This window comes from Falco peregrinus, chromosome 12 (assembly GCF_023634155.1).
Source record: "Falco peregrinus isolate bFalPer1 chromosome 12, bFalPer1.pri, whole genome shotgun sequence".
NCBI lineage: Eukaryota > Metazoa > Chordata > Aves > Falconiformes > Falconidae > Falco > Falco peregrinus.
The window spans coordinates 18,900,033-18,926,611 of NC_073732.1; the positions used below are offsets into that span (position 1 = coordinate 18,900,033).

General features: G+C 38.0%; 2 protein-coding genes across 12 annotated transcripts in view; one reads left to right on the forward strand and one right to left on the reverse strand.

The window, feature by feature from the left end:
• Positions 1-11,390, forward strand: part of LOC101917686 (cytochrome P450 2J2-like) — a 119,762-nt gene extending 108,372 nt beyond the window's left edge. Inside the window, exons 7-15 of one of the 2 annotated variants that reach the window (XM_027787240.2) lie at positions 1,097-1,210; positions 2,262-2,424; positions 2,982-3,131; positions 4,513-4,673; positions 6,173-6,346; positions 6,575-6,716; positions 7,348-7,535; positions 8,348-8,489; positions 10,254-11,390. In XM_027787240.2, coding sequence (XP_027643041.2) covers positions 1,115-1,210; positions 2,262-2,424; positions 2,982-3,131; positions 4,513-4,673; positions 6,173-6,346; positions 6,575-6,716; positions 7,348-7,535; positions 8,348-8,489; positions 10,254-10,432 — 1,395 coding nt within the window. In that variant the 5' untranslated portion in view covers positions 1,097-1,114 and the 3' untranslated portion in view covers positions 10,433-11,390. Of the gene's footprint in view, positions 1-797; positions 1,211-2,261; positions 2,425-2,981; positions 3,132-4,512; positions 4,674-6,172; positions 6,347-6,574; positions 6,717-7,347; positions 7,536-8,347; positions 8,490-10,253 lie in introns of those variants that run through there. The other variant, XM_013299416.3, reaches the window with a different exon arrangement.
• Positions 11,391-11,530: 140 nt separating this feature from the next.
• Positions 11,531-25,874, reverse strand: CAPN10 (calpain 10). 10 transcript variants are annotated; one of them, XM_013299487.3, is made up of 15 exons: positions 25,767-25,843; positions 25,424-25,503; positions 25,125-25,332; positions 24,159-24,290; positions 23,726-23,922; positions 22,212-22,429; positions 21,522-21,663; positions 19,895-20,061; positions 19,058-19,341; positions 18,351-18,553; positions 16,089-16,344; positions 14,961-15,050; positions 14,224-14,269; positions 12,377-12,402; positions 11,531-12,195 (listed from the first exon to the last, which is right to left on the reverse strand). In XM_013299487.3, the coding sequence occupies exons 3-15, from the start codon at positions 25,266-25,268 to the stop codon at positions 12,118-12,120; spliced, it is 1,983 nt and encodes a 660-aa protein (XP_013154941.1). In that variant the 5' UTR covers positions 25,269-25,332; positions 25,424-25,503; positions 25,767-25,843; the 3' UTR covers positions 11,531-12,117. The 10 variants fall into 10 exon arrangements, with proteins under 10 accessions (XP_013154941.1, XP_005237822.2, XP_055672991.1 ...); XM_005237765.4 differs by having other exon boundaries at positions 14,851-15,050; XM_055817020.1 differs by lacking the exons at positions 11,531-12,195; positions 12,377-12,402 and adding an exon at positions 12,414-13,440.
• Positions 25,875-26,579: the final 705 nt, after the last annotated feature.

Below are 26,579 nucleotides of genomic sequence, written 5' to 3' on the forward strand. Positions count from 1 at the left end.
CCATTTCTGTTTGCTTTCCAGTGGTGGAGATTCCCAAAACTTTCAAAGCCACCTACTATAGTCCATAGATTATATCAAAGTCGGTGAATAACACGTAAGAAAGGTAAGCCTCTTCAGCTAAAATCTGCTACACGTTGGTACAAACTTCTCCTGGAAAGCTTATGGGGTCCACAAATCAATACAGATTAAAAATTTTGCTTGCCTTTTCAGTTTACTTGATCTTTTCCACAAATTAAATAGAACCTGTGCATTTTTTTCCACCTCCAAAATTTGCACCAGGAAATTTTAATCCTTACCATAAAAAAATAATTTTGAAAATGCCAATCCACTGGACAGAACAATAATCTCTTAATTGTTCCACATGACATCAGAACTTAATCTGGAATACGATGAAACAGAAAAGCAGATATTCTCCTAATACTTAAATTCCACTATTTCCCCCCCCTTAAAGACATTAATTTAGCTTTATGTTGCATTAATTACATTATTTTTCATCTCAGAGACCATATCCTAACAGACAGGTATTGTGTAGATGTTTCTTCTATAAAAGAAAACCACATAATAATTGTAGTATATCAGAAAGGTGACAAGTAATACACCCTTGGTATTTTAATGTTTAGCATAAACTGCATGAGGTGTTACCATTATGCAAGACACTTTATGTTGTTGGATAACTGTTCAATAATTAGCACGCGGACCCAGTATCAGTACTAAAAAGGAAACAAAATCCTAAGTGAAGAAAAGAGACAGATCACAATTACAAATCATAAAAAACAGTAGGTGTGGCTTGGCTATTTGCAGAGGATCACGTATTTCAGTTTTCTAAGGACTTCAGCTTGGGAAAACTGTAGATTGTCCGAGAGAGAGAGAGAGAGAGAGAGAGAGAGAGGGCTAAAGCAGACATATATTCTTTAGAAAGACTTTGATTTCAGCAGAAGCAAACTCATCTACACAACTCTATTTTCAGAGGAAGTCGCATAAAAAACCTAAAAAAACAAAATAAAAAAACCAAACAGCTAGAAATTAAAATTTTGATAAGATGTTGGAGATGGCTGAGTTTTTTATAGCTCTAGTAGTATGTCTCCTGATTTTGCAGTTCCTAAAGCTGCAATGGATGCGTATGCAGCTTCCTCCAGGACCAGTTCCCCTCCCAATATTTGGAAATTTGTGGCTGTTGGACTTCAAACTTCGTCGAGAAACTCTCACTAAGGTATTTACTTATCTCTATGTATGAAAATCAGTTTGAATGTATTTTAACTTAAATTGCATAACAGCAGTCTAAACTTGGATTTTGTTTTTTTTTTTAAACCTCAAGCTTGATTATCAGCCAATTTCAAAGAATCCAAGGACCCTGCACTATTAAAAATATTTCTGAGTAATGAACACCTTAATTGCTTTACTACTTGTTATTTTCTTTCTCTTTCGGAGACAGTAACATCCATGCATATCATTATCACAAGCACTGTCAACAGCAGGCTATTCCATTGACACGTTGATTCTCTCTTTCTGTGTCGGTATCCAGCCCTGTAAGCCTCCTCTAGCAGAGTTTCCTTTGCCTGACACCAAAGTTACTGGAACACCTCCAGGAGATGAGTGGTCTGATCTCCTTTACAAGATCAAACATATACTCTAAGCTGACTCTCTTTTTCTTATTTGTACAGCGAAAAGATTTATTGTCTCCAATAAACAGACTATTACTAAAACAAATCAAGAAAATTTGACTGCTGTTACGTTCACAGCATGATTCCTTTATAAATCAATTAAAACTTCTGAAAAAGTAAGGAAGTTGCTTCCAGCTATTTTAAGGAAAATCACAAGCATGATCTGGGGAAAGACAATAAAGGAAAAAATATCACATGGAAGGTATAAGAAAGAGTACAAAAACATTACTTTGCTGTCTTCAGAAGTTAGAGGCAAGAAGATACAATAGTTCTGGTTAATAAAATAAATAGAAAAGTTCTGGGATTTTGACTGTATTCATTTGTTCTTTGATTCTGAGCTGACAGAGAAGATCTGTTTCTCTTTCTGTGGAATTTTCAGAGGTGGTCTTCTGCAAGATGTCCTTAGTATCTATTCCATAAAGTACAATTATCTCTGTTCCCAAAGCACATTACAACAGAAGACTGAATTTTTCTGAAACCCGTAATTCAATTCAATGTTGGCAGACAAGTTTAGTTAAAACTACAGAAAACTCTTAAATTAATATAAGTGTATGCATTCCCTGGTTTATATTTATTAATTTACTGTTATTAATTCTTCAGTTAACCAAAATCTATGGAAACATCTACACATTGTGGATGGGACAGACACCCATGGTTGTACTGAATGGATACAGAGCAGTAAAAGATGGCATTGTCACCCATTCAGAAGAAGTTTCTGGAAGACCTCTCACCCCATTCTACAGGGACATGATGGGTGAGAAAGGTACAAGATGTTACACAATACTGAAATATGAATGAGATTTAAAGAAGAAAGATGCCTTCATATATATATATATATACACACACACACGAGTTACTGCTATGCAAGTGCATACACTGGGCTTACATAGTGAAAAGGTTCCATGCAGAGCTAGTGTATTAAGAAAAAGAAAAAACAAAAATTTCTCCTTTGATAAAGCATACTACTGACTTGTTGTTGTTGTTCCAAATAGCTTCAGAGGAATATTTGCCTACAGGAGTTGGCTTTCAGTTGTATCACTTCTAAAACAGAAGACTGTTCAAGCAGAAGACATCTATAGACAAAGCTGTTCTGTCCTTACCAAAACCCACTACCACTCACTTCCCAGGGTCACATTTATAAGCAGCTATATAGCTGGGAGTCATAAAAAACAAAGTTAGCGACCAAAAGTCAGCATGTGCAACCAGCACGCACAGTATCTTCTTTGCTAGTGAAATACAACCTAACTGAAATCAAATTCTTCTTCCTGCAGTGAATAGACTTCCCTTCCCAGCAATGAAATAAATGTTTGTGCTCTTCAGGTATTTTTCTGACTAGCGGGCACACCTGGAAGCAACAGAGACGCTTTGGCATGACAATTATAAGAAGCCTGGCGCTTGGTAAGAACAATTTGGAAAATCAAATTCAAACAGAGGCCTGTCACCTTGTGGACATCTTTGCAAACATTAAAGGTAAATACACTGGAAGAATAACACTTAGAACATTTTCTGAAATATAGTAGATTAGGGGAGTAAAATTTCACAGTAAGTTTTTATAAGTAATAGGTATTTTTTGTATTAGTAGGACTTTTACTGGCTTGTTAACTGCATTCTTCACAAAAAATGTTTTGTCTGCACAGTGGGCAATATAAAATCGGTTTTTTGAAACAAGGATAGTTTAAAAATGCTTATTATCAACAGTCTTGAGGACAGCTGGTAACAATTTTTATAGTCAAGAAGCACAGAAAACCCTATGTTCTCCATAAAATACACAATTTGTGACCTGCTACAAGTCATTCTAGGACAGCAGGCCTTTAGGGGTTTGGCAGAGAAAGAACCCCAACACAAGGAATGTATAATTCAGTTGTCCAACAAGATTTCTTTTTGAGGTTTGGATGAAATAGAAACCAACAGAGTTTTAGCAAAATGCCAAGACAAAGCAATCAAATATAAATATTCTGAACAGCCAAATCCCTCACCCACATAGTGTTCCATACTGATGTGAAAACACAGAGAAGTTGCCTAAGGTCTCTCCAACTCTCCTTGCACTAGACACAGCAAAATGGCCCATCTCACTTCTGAGAGCAACACGTTCACAGACCTTTAAAACGTAAGAGATGAACAAACCATCGACTCTGTCCCTGTACAGTCCAAATCTTTACCTTCCATGCAATCCTTCCTCAATGTAAAACTCAATAAATATATTTACTCTTTCCAAGAAGGACTACAAGCATTGGACTGATATCAGAGATGCATAATCCACCATTCTCCATTGTAATACAATTCAAAGTTTGTCCTTGTCATTGAAACATACTTAATTTTTTCTAGATTTAACCTTTTTTTAATGGGAGACATTTTCTATCCTATGATACAAGTTTTGCCTTTTCAGTTTGTGTGGAAAAAAATTATAGGTGGATCGTTAAGCTGTACATGAAAACCAAAAGGAAACAAGTCATTTCAACACTACTAATAAATTAAAACTTTTAAACTGTTTGAGGAAATTTCCCCGCCCCCCCCCCCCCCCTTTTTTAGTGGTGTTGTTTGGGTTTTAATTGCCAAACTTAAATATCTGCCTCCAGGTCAGAAGGTATATGTTCTAATTAATTGCTTGTGTTTCCACACAAGCCAGATGCCAAGTCAAAGAGGGGAAAAGAGGCCCAATGTTTGTCTTCTCAAAACCAATAATCGCTGTATTTTACAAGAGTAAAAAGCAGACCGAAAATAAAGATTCCCAGCACTTACAATCCACGTGTGAAACTTATCTAAAAGTAGTCTGATGTAATATTGTTTCTACCATCATGTTTTCTCACTGTAGTCTATTCAGAAATACTCACGGTACCTCCTATACTCACAGGCAAACCTTTCGATCCCCACACTTTCGTTGTCCGTGCTATTGCAAATATAATTTGTGCTGTTGTTTTTGGTCATCGCTTCTCCAGTGAGGATGAATCTTTCAGCAAGCTTATCAAAGCTATTTATTTTGTGATCTACTTTCAAGCTACTATCTGGGGCAGGGTAAGAATCTGATTTTCTTGTTCTTATTCCTTGAAGTGCATTTGCACTTCACAAGTCAAAACAAATTAAGTGTCAGTGACAATTCTTCCCAAACATTTCCATACCATTGTTCTGCAAGCTATCGTGCAGTAATAAATTAATACATGCCTTGCATATGTCATTACTGCTTTATATTCCTTCTATATGTTAGTAAATTATGTGTCCTAAAATTTAAATTATAGATCATCACTGGTTTTCACAGATTTCCAAAACATATAATGAATTTTGAAGGAGTAATCATTTGCAGAGTACAGCATATATAAGATTCTTAAAATGAAAGCAACTTTTAAAATTTAATTTTCATTTAGTCTTAAGAATACAGAAGCGCTGTTACTAAGAATTAAGCCTTCAAAGTTCTATTATTTTAAGAGATCTTGCTTCTCATATAATTCATATTACCACCAAGACCGGAGTTATTCTGAGCTTCCTATAAGATACAAGTGACAATTTCATCACACCAAGAAGAATATTTTTAAGTTCTTGAAAGCCTCGCTGTTGCTTGTATTGTGCAGATTTTGGCACACTGGCATTCTATAACACTGTCAGGTTCTCCAACTCTTTCATACAGAGATGCCTTAAAAAACCAAATCTGAGTAAAAATCAAGGTTGAGGAAATCTGCTTGTGAGCCAGATTCAGCCCTCAGTTACTCCAATTCACCCATTTTCAAAAGCCCCTGTTGCATTATTAGGTATGCATCCAAGAAGTGAAATATAATCATTGTCCTGCTCTCTTGTGACCTGATAACCACTATTACGTTGACATTTTGGTCAGCTGATGAAGATGGAGAAAGAAGTCCACACTAGCCAACAGATTCCTAATCACAGGCCACAAATAAAACAAAGGCTTTGCCAGTAGTCCTAGAGACTGAAGTCCATTCACAAAAACACACACAAAAAGAAATGAAAATAATTCTCTTTCCTCTCAAGAAACATACTTGTCAGTTTATCCTGGAGCAAAGCCTTCTAAGACTGAGAGGTCAACTCAGCTTCTATACCTTTTCAGTCTTCAACCTATCTATCAAGGATAGAAAGTGTGGTTCTTGAATATTGACAACTGACTAACAGCTCATTAACAAATATCAGACAGGTTTTCCTCAATGCCAGTTCACTTAGAGGGCAATGAAAAGCTTTCGCAATTACTCTTAGAAATGTAGAATAATTTACATTAGAAGGAACCTCTGCATGTCAGCTAATCTAACTCTGTGCTCAAAGCAGGTCTAATTAGATCAGGTTGTTTAGTGACTTGTCTGGTCATGTCTTGAAGTCTCCAAGGATGGAGTTTTCACACAGACTCTCCCAAAACCTGTTCCCACTACTATTTCATCTCCAACTTGTGTCTATTGCCTCTTATCCTAATTAGGAGTGCATGTGTTGCAGTGACTTCACAGAGTTATCAGGAAATCAGAATTGGGTTCTCAATTTAGAAGAGCTTGTTTCCTCCTTTTTGTTTAAAATCACAGATGTACGATGCTTTCCCATGGCTTATGCACCGCCTCCCAGGACCTCATCAGAAAGTGTTTGTATACAATGACTTCATGCACAATTTAGTTATGAAGGAGGTCCAGACTCATGAGAGACAGAATGCAGGTGATCCACAGGATCTCATTGACTTCTACCTAGCTCAAATAACAAAAGTAAGTATCTGTTTTATCACACTATCCCCTCCTTGGCCTCAACGCCTACCACAAATACTCGCTGTTCAAGTAACTGCTACGGAATTTTTATATGCATACTTTATTTGTTTAGCACTGACAATTTTTGTTTTGGTGGGCTGCTCAACGTTTCCAATGACAATTTCTATGTGACCAATGAAATGTTTGAAATTATCCACTTCATAGTCTCCTTGTGAATATACCCTACAGACCAAAGATGACCCTACTTCCACGTTTAATAAAGACAACATGGTTCAGACAGTGGTTGATCTTCTGCTGGGAGGGACAGAAACAACAAGCACCACCCTTCTCTGGGCACTGCTCTACATGATACAATACCCAGAAATCCAAGGTGAGCAAAAGCATTATCAGAGAAAGCTGCATCCAACATTACATCATAATGAACATCATTAAAATGTAAGTATTAGCTCAATCACTTGCAACGCATCAAAATAACCCTTAACAATGTATATGAATGGTGGTACATCAACAATTGAGAAGCAGAAAATGGAAGTTTAATAAATGAAACAAATGTGCTTTCCCCCCCCAGTTCACCAACAAGCAACTCTAGCAGAAATCAGAAGTAGCCACTGTTCAATCTCACTAGAAGGGGATGGGCAAAGACAGAACAACATGCTAAAGATATTCCTAACCTTCAAAGTGGAAAAGCTTTTAAAAAGATACCTGGTCTGATGTGCATTTATAAACATCATAGAAATTACACCTGTAATTTCAAATTTTAATCCTTTTTTGTGAAACGTAAAATTGTATCATCCTCATCACCAAGCAGGATGTGTCTTAAATGAGAGATCACCTTGTGCTTTGGGAGATATGCACTTTCTTGAGCAACTGAAACCAACACAGCAGTGAAACCACATGCCAATGCATTTCATAGCAACAACATTTCCGCCCCCCCCCCCCAGTCCTGGACATACTGCTAGAAAAAAGGGGGGGAAAGTTAAAATATTTTCATTTCTCTGCAGAAAACGTTCAAAGAGAGATAGAGGCTGTTCTGGAACCCTCCCACCTCATCAGCTATGAAGACCGTAAAAAACTGCCATATACAAATGCTGTGATTCATGAGGCTTTGCGGCACAGCAACGTTACTTCTGTTGGGGTCCCTCGACTATGTGTGAGGAATACAACTTTGCTGGGGTTTCACATTAAAAAGGTACAGAATATACCTCTGTGTTTCTTAAAGCTTTGAGAGCTATTAATATTTAATATTTATATGACATTAGCTTATACAATTCCTAACTTTGCACAGAGAGCATGTGGTAGCATGTCACAGACATGAAAGCTCAGTGCTCTGAACCAGGGCTAAGTCTACATTAGCAGATGCAAAAGAAAGCTTGGGAAAAGGCTAACAGCACAAGTAGCAAACATAAGGAAAACTGAAGTCTTTCTTCCCACTAAGGGAATATGGATGATGTCAGGGCATCAAAGCAGAACATGTGTTAAGGAATGACGAAGAAATTATTTTATTAAATGTCAAGCCAGCTAACTTTCACACATAAGACAGCAGCCTGGAGCAACCTATAGTCATCCCTGACAAAACACACACACACACAGCTCAGTACAGCGAGAGATCTGACAGTCACGTTGGCATGACATAAAACGTCCCAAATATATTAAGCATAAAATTGATGTGATAGAATTGTAAGATTCAGTGAAGAGTGAAAAAAAAAAAAAAAGGTGTTATGATTAGCCTATCAAGTACAGAAAACAATCCAAGCTGCACTTTAGCTTAGACACGAAGACACTTCAGTAGTCCTGACAGAAGATAACTTAGACAAAGGCAAACATGTAGTAAGTTATGACAAACAGAGGATATTAGGGTTTATTATGCCTAGATGTGCACAGGAATAGACTGAGTTGAATCCAAAAACTGGGCTGCAGGCATAGGATGGCACATAATCTACCAGAGAAGGAAAGTCCAAAAAAGAATCAATCACACATGGAAAATATAATCTCTTCTTACAGGGCACACTTGTATTGCCAAATCTGCACTCTGTTGTGTACGACTCTGAGCACTGGGCAACCCCCTGGAAGTTCAACCCAAATCATTTCCTTGATTTGGATGGCAACTTTGTGAACAAAGAGGCATTCTTACCTTTCTCAGCAGGTAATGCCCTGTCACTTGAATATTCCTGCTCACTGTGTCTTGCAGCAAGACCAAAAATACTATTTCTCAATTCTAAAATTTTAAAAACATACTTTTATAAAAACATACTTAACACAAAGATTTAAAGTCAGATGTTCTACTGTAAGAGCCACAAATACTGTCTTCCATTTTTTATTTTTCATATATTCAAACAGAGGACGAGTACGGCTAAAAGACATAATGCTATCTCCTTGGTATACATATGGTTCCTGCTCTAAAGGTATCTGGGCTCCTTAGTCCCCAATATATTAAATTCCGCTAATGTACTGATTAATTTATTCTCACCTTACAAACAAAAATCCAAAACCAAAAGCGATATGACTTGTCAAAATGTACAGAGAAAATTCGTGATAAAGCAGGAAACTAAACCTCAGTCTCCCGAATCCTACAGTAATAGTCTAGCACCAGGCTCTCTTATATCTCCAGAAAAATAGTAAAATCCAGTCTTTTCAGTAGAATATTACTGGGCAACTAAAAGAAATTATGAACTTTTCAACAGTATATTATGAGGTACAACTCACCTAATTTACAATGCAAAATTCAACAATTCAAAGACATGGGGAAGGGAAAAAAGAAAAAAAAAAAGCATGAAAAGCAGTGCAAATCATAACACTGAGAGCTTCTCGACTACTAGCTTCTCCAATAAACAGATTATGAAGAAAAGCAGCACAAAACAGGAAGCTGGCATTATTTACTGAAAATTAAAATATAAAAATTAAGCAATAAAACCACTGGGAAACAGCTGAGGCTTTTTGATCATACTGTGACAGATTATACTATTATATATTTGTTGTAGATAAAAAGCAAATAGTATACTAAGTAATGTACAAAGTAGTCAGGATAAACATAGTAAATCCAGATTTTAAAACCATTTGCCCAAATTGTAAATCCTAAAATCGTATTTGCAAAACAGATATTTAGCATCTTACTACTTTTACTCACCAAATGTCTGCTAGTTTACATGAATCAAGACAACTGATTTAGGCTACCACTTCAACCCAGGCATAGGAAGTTGGGTTTTTTTAACTTGCTTTGGTTGTTTTTCTGTTTATATAATCCGAGTGTTTATATATCCTGAATATATATCCTTTAAGTCTGGAATACATAGATATCCTGAAATATACTGTGGAAACAATATGCCAAAATGAGTCACTGAGTCTATATATCACTGCACACGCCTATGTTTCATTCCCTTAGCTTACATACCTGCTCCTGGACAGCGTTAGAGATAGTGAGCTACAAGGGCCCAATACAGCCTTCTTAATTTCTGTTGAAGAAAGCCTGTTTATGTCCTCCTACTTCACTTCAGAATTGCATCCTGCATTGCTCCAGTCCTCCCCTCCTCAACAACCAGAAATAAGACTCTGAAGTACATGAAGCCTTTTAAAATCTGGCTTAACTGAGAAGCAATTCATGGTTCTCACAGAACAAAAAGCAAAAATGGAAAGGGAGAATCACATACATCCTCCAGGGATGGGGTTAGTGTGCATTGCGGCGGGACCCAACCAAAAACCCAGACCAAACATTTAATAGGCATGTACAATTTCTCAAATAATTGTTTCCCCCCACCTCCAGAGAAATCTTCTGTCCTTAGGGAAATAGGGAAGGAAACAGGAAATAATTAACTTTCCATAAATTCTGTTAAGAAACTCAGTAGAATTTTGTTTGAAGTTCTTTTTCAAAATTTAACTTTATACAACTAACTTTTTCCCCCTTTTTCTGCAGGACACCGTGTATGTTTGGGGGAACAGATGGCACGAGTTGAACTGTTCATCTTTTTTACCAACCTCCTTCGGGCGTTCACATTTCAGCTGCCTGAGGGAGTAAAGGAAATCAATTCGGAATACATTTTGGGTGCAATACTGCAGCCACATCCATACAAGCTCTGTGCTATTCCACGCTAGTCTGCAATATGTTACATTGCAGAGGTACTTCAACCAGTCAATAATTGCAGTTACTTTAAAAACATATATCAATTGTATTCAAATGTGGGTCGCTCAGTATAGCAAATTAATACAAAATGTTTTTATTTAGGAGGTCTGACCTCATATAGCTGAACTGTTTGAAACTGAAGTGTACTTGCCAAAGCTCACATAATCGCATCTTAGGCATAAACAAATACATTACCAAAAAAATATCTTTTCACACTTACAGTAGCAATGAATTATATGTAGGATTTTAGAGAAGTGATCTGTATCAAGCAGTTTCCTGCATAGTGCTCAGTCAGGTATCACACTCTTAAAATGGCACAACTGTTCTGATGCAGCAGGGATGCCTGAATGAAAAAAAAATAAATACTCTTCAATATGCTGTTACTCCTCTGTGTTCACAGAAGGTCTTTGCTTACATCCTTTTGCAGAAGGTAACAGAGTATACACAGTTAGTGTTGACTCCTTTTCCTTTCACAGTCCCGTAAAGCACTACATATTGTAGTATAAAATTCACACACACAAATGATTGCAGAATGGGACTTGTTATAATCATAGCCCATTTAGAAATCCTTACACCTTTTTCCTTTACCTCCTCAGCATCCAATTCCTATTTTATCGCAACTCTCAGATCCAGGTGCTTTCATGAACGTTTCCTTCTTCTGTTTAGAAACACTACTATATCATCCAATAATCTTCTATCTGAAGGGAAAGGAAAACCCCTTCAAATAAATGAAAATGCCAACATTTGTTAAAGCAGGCACAGTAGAGATTTATTACTCATGGTGTTTTCTTTTGCTGTCTCATTATTTCACAACAGACGTGGAAAGTTTTGACCACTAGAAATTCAGCTGCAAGCATCCTAGATGCTTTCAAAGTTCAACAGAAGCAAGCATAAATTATGGTAGGAAGTAGTTAAAAGTAGAATATTACATATTTCTCAGACATAAAAGTAACGGAAGACTTGATTCTCCTCTCAAATATTTCCAATTACTCCCTTCCGCTTGGTAAAAGCCCCAGGGCTCTAACACACTCTAAAGTTTGCTACTGCAGAACAAATGCAGACTTGACATCGACAGTTTTCTCCTTTTTAATAAAAGACATTTTAAAACTTTCAACATTACCCCATTTTTATTGAGGAAAATACAACATCTAAAAAAACCCTCCTTGAATTAGAAACACTTTCAAACATAAATTAAGTAAAATCTCTTAACCTTTGTATTTCTTACTGTGAGGGCAGATCTTGCATAAAACACATTCTTACAGATCTACAAAACCAGTCTAACATGATAGTTCATTAACAAAATTTTTCAAGTCTTATCTTTTTCCTCTGTGGTGTTTATTTAAGAAAAACTCAACAAAAAAAAGAATCTTCCTTTTCAATCCACCATTTGCATGCTTCAATAAAAAGCCCACGATAAAGTGCTCAGCAGCATGACTGGCAGTGTAGGATTCAAGCTTGGACTTTCCCTACTCCAGTGTATTTTGATGGTTCTTGAGGTATGTCCTACCTGGAAAAAAGACTACAGTTTCTTTCCTCTAGGTTTACCCCTTTGGTCTCCTGAAGTTATTCTGTAAGCTTGATTATTATTTTTTTCCCCAAAATATTATTTCATTTTGCATGTATGTTTTCTCGTTTTCCTCCAAAACTGTAGTTTGGGTTAAAACATGCACATATTCTTCATCTGTATTTTTGAAGAACTGAGGTACGTTATGATTTGCTGTACACAATGCTGGTTCTAAAAAACATGGGAAGAACAAGTATTCAGAGTGTATATGATTAAGGAGGTATTTTTACAAAGTTGACATCGTAGGCCTGAAAGTTGGTACCAGTGAAAAACAGCTGGGCTAGGATATCTTCTTGTTATTCCATTCAAAACTGAAAACAGCAAGACGATAAGTGTGAGAATTCCAAATTACCTTTTCATAACAGTTGTAAATGAAATCTGTAAGAAAATGAACAATGAAGAAAATAAGCTATTTCATGAGTTACCTTTTTTGTCAAGAGAAGAAATTCATACGAAGTAAATCAGACAGAAGAAAGATTTTAAAATTAAGGAAAAACTGCAAGCTTTTCCTGTGAAACATCTTAAAAAAAACCCTTAAACCTCAAAATCCCATCACTCCAGTAATTAGAAAACACACAAACTTTTAGAAAAACACAGTGACATCCAGCTCTGCTTCAATGCACCCCTTAGAAATCAGTAGCCCAACTTCTCAGTAAGGCAGACTGCCGAGATCCTTCAGAGGTTAAAGCCCGGAAAGCACTGAATGATTTAAAGTCCAGTCTTTAGAAAAGCCTATGCTGCTGAAGATTAGATTCAGAAATTAATTTGTGTCACTGATAAGAAGCTGCCATTTCCAAATGCTTCAAGTTTTCAAATCCTAAAGAATCTAAACTGTTTGTTCCCTTGATGTCAGGGTGCACTCTTTGCCCAAGTTCAACCGTTTTCATGGAATAATATAAGAAACATTACCTTTGAATATATTCTTTCTGTAATAACAGCCTTGCAATGTTTTGATTCCAAAGCAACAGCAATAAAGGACTTCATTACATACTCCAGCTCCCAAATATTAAAATAACAAGCACCATGAGGAAAGTGCATACAGGTCTTCACCCATTTTTGTGAAGCACACAAAATCCACGCTGTTTGTGTGGGTTTAAGGACAAAATGTAATCCTTGGTCACCATGACCCAGATTAAGAAAATTAGTAAACCAGCTCTAATATTCAGTGAAGAGTTTTTCCCTATGATTTTTGTTTTGTTAAAACCTCAAAGAGAAAGAGTCAAGTATCTAGATGGTCTTGTTCTCACCTAATAAGCAGAGTATTATCAAGGGCATGCTTTGATCCACCAACCAAATCGGGTATCTTTAAACAAGTGTTAAAATAATACAATCAAATTTCTCCTCTTAGGAAATATACCATTAAGTATCAGGTAGTGCACGCTCACATCCAATCCTTCAACATTACATGCACATCTACTGAAGTAAAACACAATACCAAAATATTGAATAGGTGACGTTAACTTGATCAGAATGGCTCACACACCAAGGAGGATTATAATGGTAGGATGCTACATGGGCTGGTTGTAAGGAAACAAATACAAATCTAAACTCTAGAGTGGTGAAAGCTAACTTTTGGATGGCCTGTTTGCTTTTCTTCTCTTTTTCCTGTGTCTCCTTAAGTCTTTACATTATAACGTTATTAGAATTTCTAAATCGCAAGGCGCGTGATTTCAAATTAATATCAAAGCATTAATATCAAATCTGGATATCAAATCAGTATCAGAGGGAGGAAGGCTACAATGCATTTGTGTTTAATGGAAAAGATGAAAGACGGGTCAAGAAAAAAAAGGAAAAGAACAGTAACAGCAAGCCAGTCTACTGGCGGCAGTGCTGAATAATAATGCTAGATTAAGAGAACAGGGAGGTGGAGATTTCCAAGGTAGAAGCAGAGGAGAAAATTTTAAAAGTAATGGATCTAGGTTAACGCTGGACTTGATCTTAAAGGTATTTTCCAACCTAAGCCATTCTATGATTCTAAATGTAATTAAAGCTAGAAAATCTAACAAGAATGAATAAATCAAAATACATCCAAATGCATAAAATGAACTGCTTTACTGATTATCAGTTTGCAGCAAGTAAATGGGAACATTCAAAGTCCAGTCCACTAGTGTGTGGGTTTCAATATTAGTTAATATATATGCCTTGATGATGCCTCTGCAACACCTCTAGAACAACTGAAATTGAAAATGCGTCACTTACTTCCTGTAATACTTGTCCAAGTGTCTCCCGGCTGTGAATGCGCTTCCTGTTGAAAACCCAAACCACACTTATTTCTGCACTAAGCACTGGGGATCTTGTAAATTACAATCATTTATCCCACTTCAAAACCACTGTTATGCTAGGCTTTGTTCCACATTCTTTCCCTTATGGAATCTTGATGTAATTTTATGGCATCTTACTGCAGTCTTATGGAATCTACAAACTCTGATTCAGATCTGTCATTTTTCACCTCAGGAGGAGCTATGTGGAATAAGGCCTGTGACTCACTGCATTTTCTCAAGAACAAGCACATTTATTAAAAAGCTTAGTAAAATTTCAGCATAAATCCCAACATCCAGATATAGCTGGTAATCAGTTGCTTTAGTGCCATCTTCTCCAGCACTAGACATGTTATTCAGCAACTGATGCAAGAAGGTTAAGAAATACTTTTTTAGTCATTCTTTCAACATTAAGCAGTATGCAGTGCTTGCAAACATAACAGCAATAAAAGACTTAAAGATTTTCTATCGAAAGTGAGAACATGTTACTCAGTTATTGTTTCCAAACATCCTGTAATACATGCACTAAAAATAATAGAAATGCAAACAGAAGACAGCATATTTTCACCTGTCTATTTTGGTTGCTATGATCACTGTAAAACTGCCTTCTGTATTGGGCAAATAGGTAGAAGGTATAACGACATAACTTCCTGCAGGAAGCCTGCAAAGCTGGCTTACTTCCTGTGAATAGCAGTGAGGTACACAGCTAACCAGTGGCTCCAAGTGTAGAAAAGAGGAAATATGTGGTTTCCAGCTGCTGTTAGGCACCTGCAAAAAAGAATGAAAACATGGCTATCTTTTCCTATATTTCAGGCCTCACAATATTAAATTCTTAGTAAACCATATTATGGTACGTTCCGTATTTATTCCACTCCCAATACTCCCTTTTCTGTACAGAGCTGTAGAAGAGAGGGATGGGAAGGCTTCCAGAGAACCCACATGGCAGTATTAAGCACAGACAAACCATTCCTAGCATGTTGGTAGACAATTTATACAACCCACCACTCGCACAGCTCAAAAGCTTTTTCTATTGTCCAACATTACTCTTGCTTGCTGCAGCCTAATGCACTTTTCACCTCACGGACACGGTGAACAGACTGTCCTTCCTCTTTCTAGTGGCCCTTCCTGTACTAAAAATTAGTATTAGACTTCTCAGTCTCCTATAGGCATGAAAAATGCCAACCTTTCTTCACATGTTGTACATTTGAAGCTATATTAATCATTCCTGATGTTCAACTCTGTTGAAGCACGTTTTCTGAAAATAAAGCCAGCTTTCCCTACGAAACAGCTACCTAACCAGAAGCTTCCCATCCTACATTTATGCAGCTGATCACTGGCACATACATGTAGAACCTGTATTTGTCCATACCAAATCATATCTTGTTTCAAATCAACACAATTCAACACATCAGTCATTCGATCTCTAATCTTGTCTGCAGATCCAACATCACTTGCCAATGGACAAATAAATAATTACTAGAGATGAAGAAAGCAAGTTTTCATGGTGAATTACTAAAAACTCTGGTCCTCAATCACTCAGATGCTGAGATTTTTTGCAAATCCTCAAAAGTGTTCACAATTTCTAAAACTAATTCAGAACAGTGAAAGGATTCAGCAGAACCAGTTACCTGCTTACTATGCTATGTATTATGGAGGTACTTTTATCTCTCACAGGCATTACTTCATAGGATGAGCCTGCGTTTCTCCTGGTGGCAGCAAGTCCCTCGCCAAGTACCAGGAGCACTGAACTAACTGATGGGCTCACCTTCACCCCGGGCAAATGAGCAAACTGACCATTAGTCTCACCTGGAAAATATGGAAACCTATTGGCCGACACTTGCTATCTTGGCAGTGCTGACGGAGGGTAACTTTCACACTGCTTTTTCCTGGTGCTGCAGGAATGGAGAGGGGAAAGCAGGGATTGATATGGAAGGAGGGGAAGTTCCTGCTACCTCCAGCACTTTGCCCATTTTTCCAGCATCCATGCAGCTGCACTGTCTCCCATTCACCTTCTGGGAGCTCTTCACTGAGGGCAGCATCTGTGGGTGGTGGCTTTAGTTCACTATAAAACGTAACAGAGAAAAGAAAATAAAATGTGTAGAACTTGTATGATTTCACAAAATCTAGAACACCAACGCACAAAACCAAACCTGTATTACATAAACACACACGAATACAATTCCTCCAAATTTTCAGCAGAGAAAAAGAACTGTACAACTCTAAGTCCTTACATAATTCACAGAATTCTGCAGGAACACTATACATATACAAACCATGCACTAAAACCAGGTAAGATTTTTTGTACATTCATGAAGTAATGCAGTTTACATATTTTTTCCTCAATGCCCTGGTGCTATTTGTCCTACCTGAAAGCAGTATAACTGACAGTGTCTTCTGGAGTACCCATGAGCACCTCTGTAAGTCCAAAGCATACGCTACATTCTTTTTTATATTCACTATGTCTTTAATCAGGAAAAACTACCGTTCTACCTGCTGTCTTGATGCTTGTTAACCCTATTTTGATCCCAGCCCAGCACTGGCTTTTCACAGCCATATGAACAATTTAGTATTATTATCAGTTGTGCAACATTTGAAACCGCATTTCAGCATAACTTGAAACCTATCATCTGTTCTTATTTCCAATTTTCCAGCTGAGAATGCATAACAGCTATTATGATATTCTGTGATTGTCCACTCCAGACACACATCCATCCAGGCTGGCACCTCTGTTTCAGTCTGAGGCAAGAAATATACAACCTGCACCCATACAGCAAAATTAGGGTCATAGTTTTGCAGACCTTTATTCAGTCTAAAACTTGATGCCACTTTGCTTCCAAATTCTGCAGAGTAAATGATTAATGCACACTCTGGCTCTGTAGTGTGATTTTCCAGCTTCTTTCCAAGGAAATACGAGTTGATAGTGTACTACCAGAATATAACAAAAATTTGAACAGCTTTTAAACACCTTGCCAACAGTTTGTTTTGCTTCTGTGTACAACAGCTTGCGCCAGGTAAGCTAGACAACCTCAGATTTTTTCAGGAAGAAGGTACAACTTTGCTGACTCCACACACCTGTCAGACACATCATTGTGTCTTCTTAAGTATTTATTTCAAGGCTATGGTCACCAACACAGAACTCCTCACAAATAATTGACTAAAGTATTGAGATAGCTATGTAGTTTGCTACAGTTAAAAAAATCAAAAGTTACAGACTGGACCGATATTGCTGATATTTTCTGTTGGATAAGCAAGCATTGTTAAACAGAAAGAAAAGATTGTTCCAAGTCTGTTACAGAAGTCTATTTTGTGTCACAGGTTATGAGGAAATATCAGCTAGAACACAACACACAGTTATCCTTCCAAGAATTTTATCATAATGCTGGTAAACTTCTTGAGGCCTCCACAGTTAAGTTCAGCTGTATTGTCAGTGTTGAATGCTTTAATTAAAAAACAATTCTTCATTCATCTAAAGACTACAGCATAAATGTCAGTGCTATTTTCCACACTTGTCCTAAAAAGATGAGCACTGTGAGCATTATCTCATCTGAGTCCACTGTTGACATTTCATTTGCATTTGAAGCTGTATTGCTCGCTAATAATGTAATCTGTCAGGCAATCCGTTATTATTTTCCAGCATAAATAATATACAGCTTTCCTTTTCTGTTGCTGATTACAATAACAACAGCTGTTTTTAACTTCTGTGGTACATCTTCATTTTTTCCATACATTAAGAAAGAATTTCTACATATTGAGGAACATGTTCTGCAGAAACCTATTCAGTTCTTTTACAAAATATGCACATTCTCAACCCTGGGCTGCAGTTTAGGGTCAAAAATGCTACTCATGTGATTACTTCCAACTGATATTTTAACAAGAGGTAGTAGCAGCTTCATGAAAAAGACAAGAAGATAGAACACTACTTATATGAATTCAAAGACAAAACAATCTTGTTACTTAATACTCTGCGCAACGCTTCAAAACATTTTGAACACTTACACTTAGTGCTATACTTCATACATTTATTTATGTCAATGACTGTAACAAATTTTTGTTTTGTTTTAAACCTACCTGAGAGAGATCCTTCCCGTTGAAAATACACGAAGCAAGAAATTCCCTACTGCATCTTTCAGAAAAGTGCTGGGAACAACAAGATAAAACCCAGGCGAAAGGTCACAGCACACATGCACTTCTCTGTCATAGGAATGGCAGACGGTACCTACAACTGGAGGAGCAGAGAGTGTCTTTGGAAGGTTAAATCGTTTCTTCTCCACCTAGAATAGACGCATAATGATGTATGGTGTTTTAGGAAAAATGAAGAGTTTTTAATGAAACTAAAAATGATCAAATATTGTTTAAAACATTTTAAAACATGCATACATTTACAAAAGGAAACAAGTAAGGATGAGAATATCAGCAGATACGCTGAACATCAAAAAGGTGTAGAAAGAGTTAATATTCAGAAGTAAATTCAGGAACAATCATCAAATAATCAGCCTGAAATGTCATGCACTAATTTGGAACAGTCCCAGAATTTCTGCTACTTGGCACTCAGTAAGAAGAAAGTACCAGTCCACTGACAGTTTGTACAGGCAGTAACTGCACTGTGAGATAAACAGTATCATTCTAATGTAAATCAGAGATGGAAAATGTGTGAATAGCTGATTCTATTTCATTTCATATAACCACGCTGTAGAAAATGAATGATTTTACTCAGATGTTTCAGTACCACTTTAAGATTTCCATTTGCAAAAAGAAAAATGTCACTCCCATATTACCTTCCAGACATGCAATCCCACAGCCTGATAATTCTTCCCCTGTATGCCTTCAGTCAAAGATAGATTTTCCTCTGCTAAGTGAGTCACATTTTTAATTCTTCCGGCCCAGTCAGCACTGTATTTCCTATGTTTCTGCAGCAGAGCAATGCACACCTCACTCTTTTCACAGACTCTCAGCCAGAATTTAGGGTTGGTAGGAAAGCTGCTGTTGTTACGGCAGCCACCTGCTGACTGGCCTCTCACCCAGGATCCAAAAAGATTCTGTGAGTGGTACAGCACTTTCTCTAGCAAAATAAGAAAAACATGGTGTGGATTTCAGACACCAGAGGCTATTTGATTTTATACAACACATATACGGCAGAGATTCCCCAGCCCAAGAAAACATGCTGTCATAGCCCCGGCACCTTCTCCAAGCAGATATATATGACTCAGATTTTGAGATGGATAAGAATTAATGTCACAACTGGTAATGGCAGATTGGCGACATGATTTTTAAAATAAACTGTTTCTAGAAATCTGAAATGTATCTCCCATTAAAAAAAAAAAACCAACAGGCTGTCCAGAACAACAGACTTCTAAATAGATAACATTAATCTCTCAAGAAACTAGCAAGTAACTAGATTCCAGAGAAATATCAAAGACCTGTCTAAAGATCTTAAATTGCCTCTTGTCCCTCTATTCATCCCAGTAGAGACAGAAAAGGCCTATGCATCTAAAGGAGTGGGAAAGACTGAGAAAGAGGAATTATGGTCTAGTTGCATCTGTTTGCAATTCGAATCGGTCTTTCCCATTAACATAACATTATTTGCATGAGAAAGATGTTTTCTCATACCACACCTGTATAGAGGCTCTGAAGCTGTCCTTCCTCATTGACTGGAAAGCCCACGGTAATCTCATCAAATTCCCTGAAAAATTCTTCTTCATCAACCCAGAATTCTCCCTCTTGGATCTGCGAGAGCAGTTCTGAGGCAACTACCGGATCTAGCTGGCTCCATCCTTGACCACTGCACATAAGACAAAATTTAACGTTTAGTTCTTTGCCCAATAAAGTTTCAGTACAATATTCTATCAAATACCCTGTGGAGCAGGACAGTAGGAAGAGGTTTCTTCATTTTGTCAGATACTTGCACTGAACATTTCTGGATACACGTGAGAGGGATAACAGAAAGTATGAATCCCAACGTAACAAAAACCTAGAAACAACCTAACAGAGTTGGATACAGCAACCTACTTCTAGGTGCAATAGCTACTTTGTACACTCAAAAGTGTGAGAGCAAAATAAGGATTTTAACAGTTGTTAAAAATAGTGACAAGAAAGTAAAACAAGCTGCACAGTGACTGTTCTGAAAGAATTTTAACAGTGCACAGTGAATGTCAAAAACTACTGTCTGTATGAAGCAGCTAGTTATCCCCATGAATCTGCTGGCTAAGTCATGATAAACCAAGGATTTAAACACCTCATTATTTGGGGCCCATTAAAACCTAGTACTTTCAAGGTTTTTGATTGTTGCACTACCAACAGTTCTGCACTTGAACAAAATTGGGCTCTAAGGCCACCCAATGAAATGCTATCCTCTTGCAACTACACAGCAACTTACTGTTTGGCAAAGAAACTACAAGAGACCAAGCGTATAACCAAAAAATATCAAGTCTCAATTAATGTGTCTTTTTAACTCCGGGGAAAAAAGCCCTTATTTCTCAAAATGTTTATTGAGAATCAAATTGTTACCATATTTTAATGCTGAAAGCTTGCTCCTTGGGTCAAGAATGGCATGTTCTTCCATACAGTCAAAATATGCTAACAGTTTTCAAAATAAGCTAGGAGGATCTGCCCTTTCATTCCCGTTACTTTGCTATATGAACTGCTACATATTTCTGTGTTTCCCTTAAAATAGATCTCTCCTTTATACCTACTTTGCATCTACTCAGTTCAGCTTGTCCTACTCAAATTAATCTACAGAAATGAAAGCACACAAGCAAAAACCATATGCATCCTTCCTTCTGCTATATTTTGCTTTATACGTACTCCTTTGTTGTCTTCTACAACCGAGACAAATCAAATGAGAAGAGTCAAGTAAAGCTGACTAATTATAAATCACAAACATCTTATGAGCAGACACTTACTTAGATCAATTGCAGAACAAAAAAGCGCCACAAAAATCAGAGATAGAAAATAAACCAGTATCTGAAGTTTATCTCTATGGAAAGATATGATGCTTTGATAAACAAACAAAAAAAATCATTATTAAAAAAAATATACATTACCAGAACTAGTAGATCAAAATTACTAGCCTTAGAAGCAATGAGCTGTGTTAACTACTGAACTCCCTAAAGGACGCCGTACACACTGAAGTCTCTCCTCTGCTATAATCTATTAGCAATATTTGCCTACGCAATACATAGATATGCTTCGTGCTTCAGGACTTTCACAAATGATTTTCCAGATGAAAACAAACCTACTCACCCTTCACACCAGGGACCTCTCCAGCACCGCCTCCCCCAAGGATTTCGTATTCGTAGCAAGCAGATTTCCTTGCCTGACACTGCAGACAAATCCAACATGTCTATCACAATAAAGGCATGAAATTCTCCTAGTTCACTTGCACCTGAATAGCAGAAATAATAAAAAAAAGCATTTGAAAGCAAACAACAGAACCTGCTCTATATTTGACAACAAATGACATTAAGCTTTCCTGTGAAATAAGGCAATTTTGAAAGGAAATTGTTTTTAAATCAGTATAAAATCAGCAAAAAAAAACAACTCAAGTAGTTAGTTTTTGTTGTGACTATATAGAAATGAAAAATCTGAAGTGTATTAACTCACTGCTTGATCTCAAACATCTACAAATTCCTGAATTTGTGCTGAAATTCATTGGGGTTTTTAAGGCTGCTTTTTAGGTCCTTTTTTAGAGGGTGGTGCATTTTTTTTGTGAACTGACCATATTAACATCTAATATAAAAGCACTCCTGCAAAGCACCCTCCATCCTGAACTCAATAACATCCCTTAAATCTGTATTTATCCAAGGTTATATCAAATCACACCACGAAACTCATACAGTACTAGAAGCACTATGTATTCTCTGGCTGCCTTGTGCTCTGAACCCTGTTAAATAGAGACATTTACTTTAAAAATGTCTGCACCTTTACTGTTACCTTGTCTAGAATTGAGGACTGAGCAGCTTATTACACACCGTTCCTTCAGATTCATTAATCTTCTGAACACCGCTCTCTCCAAAACCATGCCAGTCTTCTCTTTCTCCACATTTCTTCCAGGGCCTTTCAGAGTCCATCTTTCAGCAATTCCTCCAGTCAGATCAACCAAAGCATCTGCCACCTGTCCTGCCCACAACTGTTCGTAAGATCCATGCACTCTGTAAAAAAAAAACAAGCAAAAGTTTCTACAAACAGAAGACCTAAAGAACCATGTTTCTTATGTACTTTTAAGCCCACTCTATACCACAACCATGACTGTGTCTTACCTCATATCCCCAAGTAAGCAGGAGAAAGCATATATTATTTTATTTATATAAAATACAACATCTAAAGAGTGTGTAAGCCATTAGACATTCCACTGTTTGATGGGAAGTTTATTACAATTCATTCCATCCTACACGGAAACCGCTCTAGTCTGGTACAGTCATTTGTACCTTATTATCCATGCACTACATCTTTTGTGATATACTAACTGCATTCTGTATAAATAAATAACCTTTATTCCTCTTCAATTATTCTTTGTTCACTCTGCACAAACAATCAGAGTAGCACTTTCTTCAACAATTTAGAGTAAATCATGAGACTACCTGATGCAGCAGATGCAAAAGAAATCAAGACTATACTAGAATGATAAGATAGAACAATAAGGTCTCTACAGAAAACAGGCAAAGAAAATTACATTTCAAACCTACAGAGAAGCTTTAACATGCCTTTGCTGCTCCACAACTTCTGCTGAATCTATCTACAGTTGAATAAATTACTTCATACTTGAAGTCTTTTTCTGCCCTCTGCTGGCAACCACACAAATCTTTCATCGAAGTTCTTTTGGACATCTGATGTCTCTCTTACCAGTGCACTTTGTCTCCAAATTGTTTTGTCCATCTGGACAGCACTTTGATGGATGTGTCATAAAGCATAAAATAGCTGCATTTTCAAACATTAACAATACGCTTGTTTCTTCACAAAATAATAAACTATCAAATTAAGTAAAAGAGCAGTGAAGCTCATGCAATCAGAGCCTCAACTAGCATAAACTTACATAAAGTTTTGCTTTCCATGAAAATACTTGCATGCTTTCTGCTCTTCATTGAGCCCTCAGCTTCCCTCAAATGCTGTACTAGTAAAATATTTCCCTTTAATAAATCAGGTAACCAACAGATAGCGACTTAATGAACATAATTTGAATCCTGATAATTCATTGCAGCCCTTACTTTACATCATAATTCTCCTCCTAAGACTACCTTACCTCATATGCAACTAGAAACACACCTTACAGATCTACGGTTTAAAGAGAGACCTCTGCACAAGCCAGTATGGGAAAGCTAGCAGCCACTGTACTTTATATTGAATAAATATACAGATCTACGCCCAAAGCAGTCAGATAAACTAAGTACAAAGAAGGTGTACAAGTATTGTACCTCCCTTTACTTCCGTCAATAACAGTGTTCACATACTTTGCATAAGCTTTTTCCAGTAGTGGAAGCCAAAACAAATCCTCTGTCTGACACTGGGAAAAGCAGAGTTTACCACCAAGGCAAGGTAAACGATCATCAATGGTCACTTCCACCCAGTGTCCAAACTGCCAGACTCGACAAGTGAAACAGCCTTGATAAGACTCATCTGTCCAGCTGGGCTGACCTGGAGGGATTACCTAGATGGCAAAAGCCAAAATCAAGACAAATAATGAAAACTTTTTTGTAAACAAAACCAGTTTAAAATATGCTGAATATCAACCATTTGCAATAACCACAGGAAAAAATATCACAATAAAATCAGTAAAACTAAGCACAACAAAACTGATACTCATATGGAGGCTTGGGATTGAAGAACAATACACAAGTGTAAATTAGGTGAAGAAAACTTCTGAAACATGAAACTTCTCTATACCTTATTCAGTAAATATTTACTCTTCTGCAAAGCTACACAGGCACACAGGAACCAACAGTCTCCCAGAATTCCTTGTTTCACTTGCACATCCTGCAGATTGTTTGAAAATAACCGAGGAGTAGAACAAATGTCCTAAAATTAAAAGAGAATGAGTTAAAGCCAAAGCCTGCATGACATTCTAAGGAAGTCTGTATTTCAGGGAATAGGAGGGCTCCAGAGACCTCTCGTATAAAAGGGGAATTTTTACCTTGAGTATTTCCTTTTCAGACACAGCCTAAGAAAGCAGTAACAAATTACTGCCTTGTGACTATTTTACAGGTTCTTTATGTGAGGTAAATCTAGTTCCCACACGAATTTTAGTACACAAGTGTCACCATCAGGTGCAACCTTAGCAGAGGTACCAATAAGTAAAAGACAAGGTAATTCATCAGCTCCTTGCTAGACATATGATCCACTGTGATAGACCTGATGCCATTCACATTGAATTCCACATCCCAAGTTACAAAAATCTCCAATTAGTATAAGAGAAAACCTTTCCAAGGGCAAATAAAAATAGATGACTTCTAGCAAAAAAGTAATTTCAAAAGCAAATACCTGAACACTTAATTGGATTGGAAAGCGAGCTTTTAAAATGGTTTGTTCTCTCACCTGTAAACACTGCTAAAGATGGAAATTAACTTATCAGCCCTCAATAGTGATCAAGGTGTAAGGTACCAAAGCAGAAAGTTGCACACTGGGCCCCGTGAAGTCATTTGTTTGCCAATTCTATCTGCTAACCAGCAGCTCTATCACTGTTCTACAGCCATCCCCAGAAGCAGGGGAGAAAAACAATACCACTAAAGACAACATGCTTTTTTTTCTCCATTACGTTTGTAAAGCCTTTTTTTTTTTTCCCCCCGTTTTCCTTCCAAGCAAAGGCAGTCCAGTTCTGCTAAAATCACAAGTCTTTTATACCTTAAAACTCACCTTAGGTCTCAACCAAGATATCTCGCCTCTGAATTGGGCAAGCGGGGTGCAATAATCAAAAAATATAGAGGTATCACTGGCTGGAAACGTGGGGTCTGTGTAAAGGTCTCTTTTCACAATTAATTGCTTTTTCTCTCCCAGCATTTTCAACACAATCCCAAGCAGCTTTACCAGTTATTTCCACGACTTTATATTGCCAAGTACCAACCTACAAGATAAGTGTGCGTTACTTGTACTGCCATTGTAACTGAGAAGCAAATAAGCAAGGCAGATTTATTCAGGAATAGAAAGCCTCTCACTCTTTACACGGAGCACCCTGAACCACGCCATTGCTGGCTTCTTTCAGCACCTGACACCACCCTAGAGGTTCCCTGCTCTCCTGGAAAAGAGAAAGGGGGCAGGGGGGGTGGGGTGTCAGAGGAGACCTACACCCAGGAGCCCACTCAGACCCCTCCCCACAAGGCCCTCTCCACCACCACCCCCTTCCCTCACAACCAGCCCCGGCAAGGCCTCTCCACATACACACCACCTCCTCCTCCTCCTCACCACCACCACCCCACGCAGACACTCTTCACCACAACAGGCCTCGACCAGCTAAGCCCCACAAACGTCCTCCCCACGACCCTCCCGCCACCTCCTCACCGCGGGGCCCGCCGCGCCGCCATGCCGGGGGCGGCCGTTACCGCGGCAACGCCGGGCACTCTCGCCACCCCTCAGCCGCCCGTCCGGAGCTAACGGACTGCGCCGCCGGCCAATGAAGAGGCGGCAGACGGGCACGTGGCGCACGCACCACCAATCACAGCGCTGCCGCCCGCGGGTAAGGACGGGGCAGGTCCCAGCGTACCCCGCGGCGGCGGGCGGGGGTTAAGAGCGCCTCAGCAGCTCGCGGGCTGGCGAGAGGAAACTGTATTTTCACGAAGGTTATGAGGGAGAAAGTGACAGAAATCGTTGACCCTCACAAAGTGGTTTCTCAAGAGAATGGCAGAGATACGTTTTCAGAGAGTTTATCACTAAATAATTGCCCGAGGGCTAAACTGAAAAAGGAAATACACTGCTTCTCATACTCTGATCGCCTCTACAGACTAGTGAAGTAGCAAAGAAAAAATCCATTAAAAAATACCGACTTGCTGTAAACAGACAGCAGTGACAACAGCAATAAATGCAGGAACACAAAGCCCCTTGCAGGCCACCCTTCAGTAAACCAGCACCAGTCCCAAGGCCTTGGCGGCTGGGCATGGCCTACGTGGGCCTTTTCTGTCCCTGTTTCTCCTGAAGTTCAAAGCGTGGTCAAATAAGCAGGCTGCTGAGTCAGCAGGACAGGGCATGATGTTTACCAAAAAGCTGTTTTTCACGCGTAATAACAGGTTTCAGTCTAAGGGTTATGCCACCTGGCCCTTGGGTAGAGAGGTTGTCTTAATGACAGAGATCCACAGAAAACATGGGTCTGATTTGTTT

Coding starts and splice junctions, on each gene's coding strand:
- CAPN10 (XM_055817016.1), bottom strand. CDS start 25,268: ATGCTGGGAGAGAAAAAGCAATTAATTGTGAAAAGAGACCTTTACACA. Junction 24,291..25,124: donor TATCTTGGTTGAGACCTAAG/GTGAGTTTTAAG, acceptor TTTTAATTTTAG/GACATTTGTTCTACTCCTCG. Junction 19,342..19,894: donor GCTTCAGAGCCTCTATACAG/GTGTGGTATGAG, acceptor TTATTTTGCTAG/AGAAAGTGCTGTACCACTCA.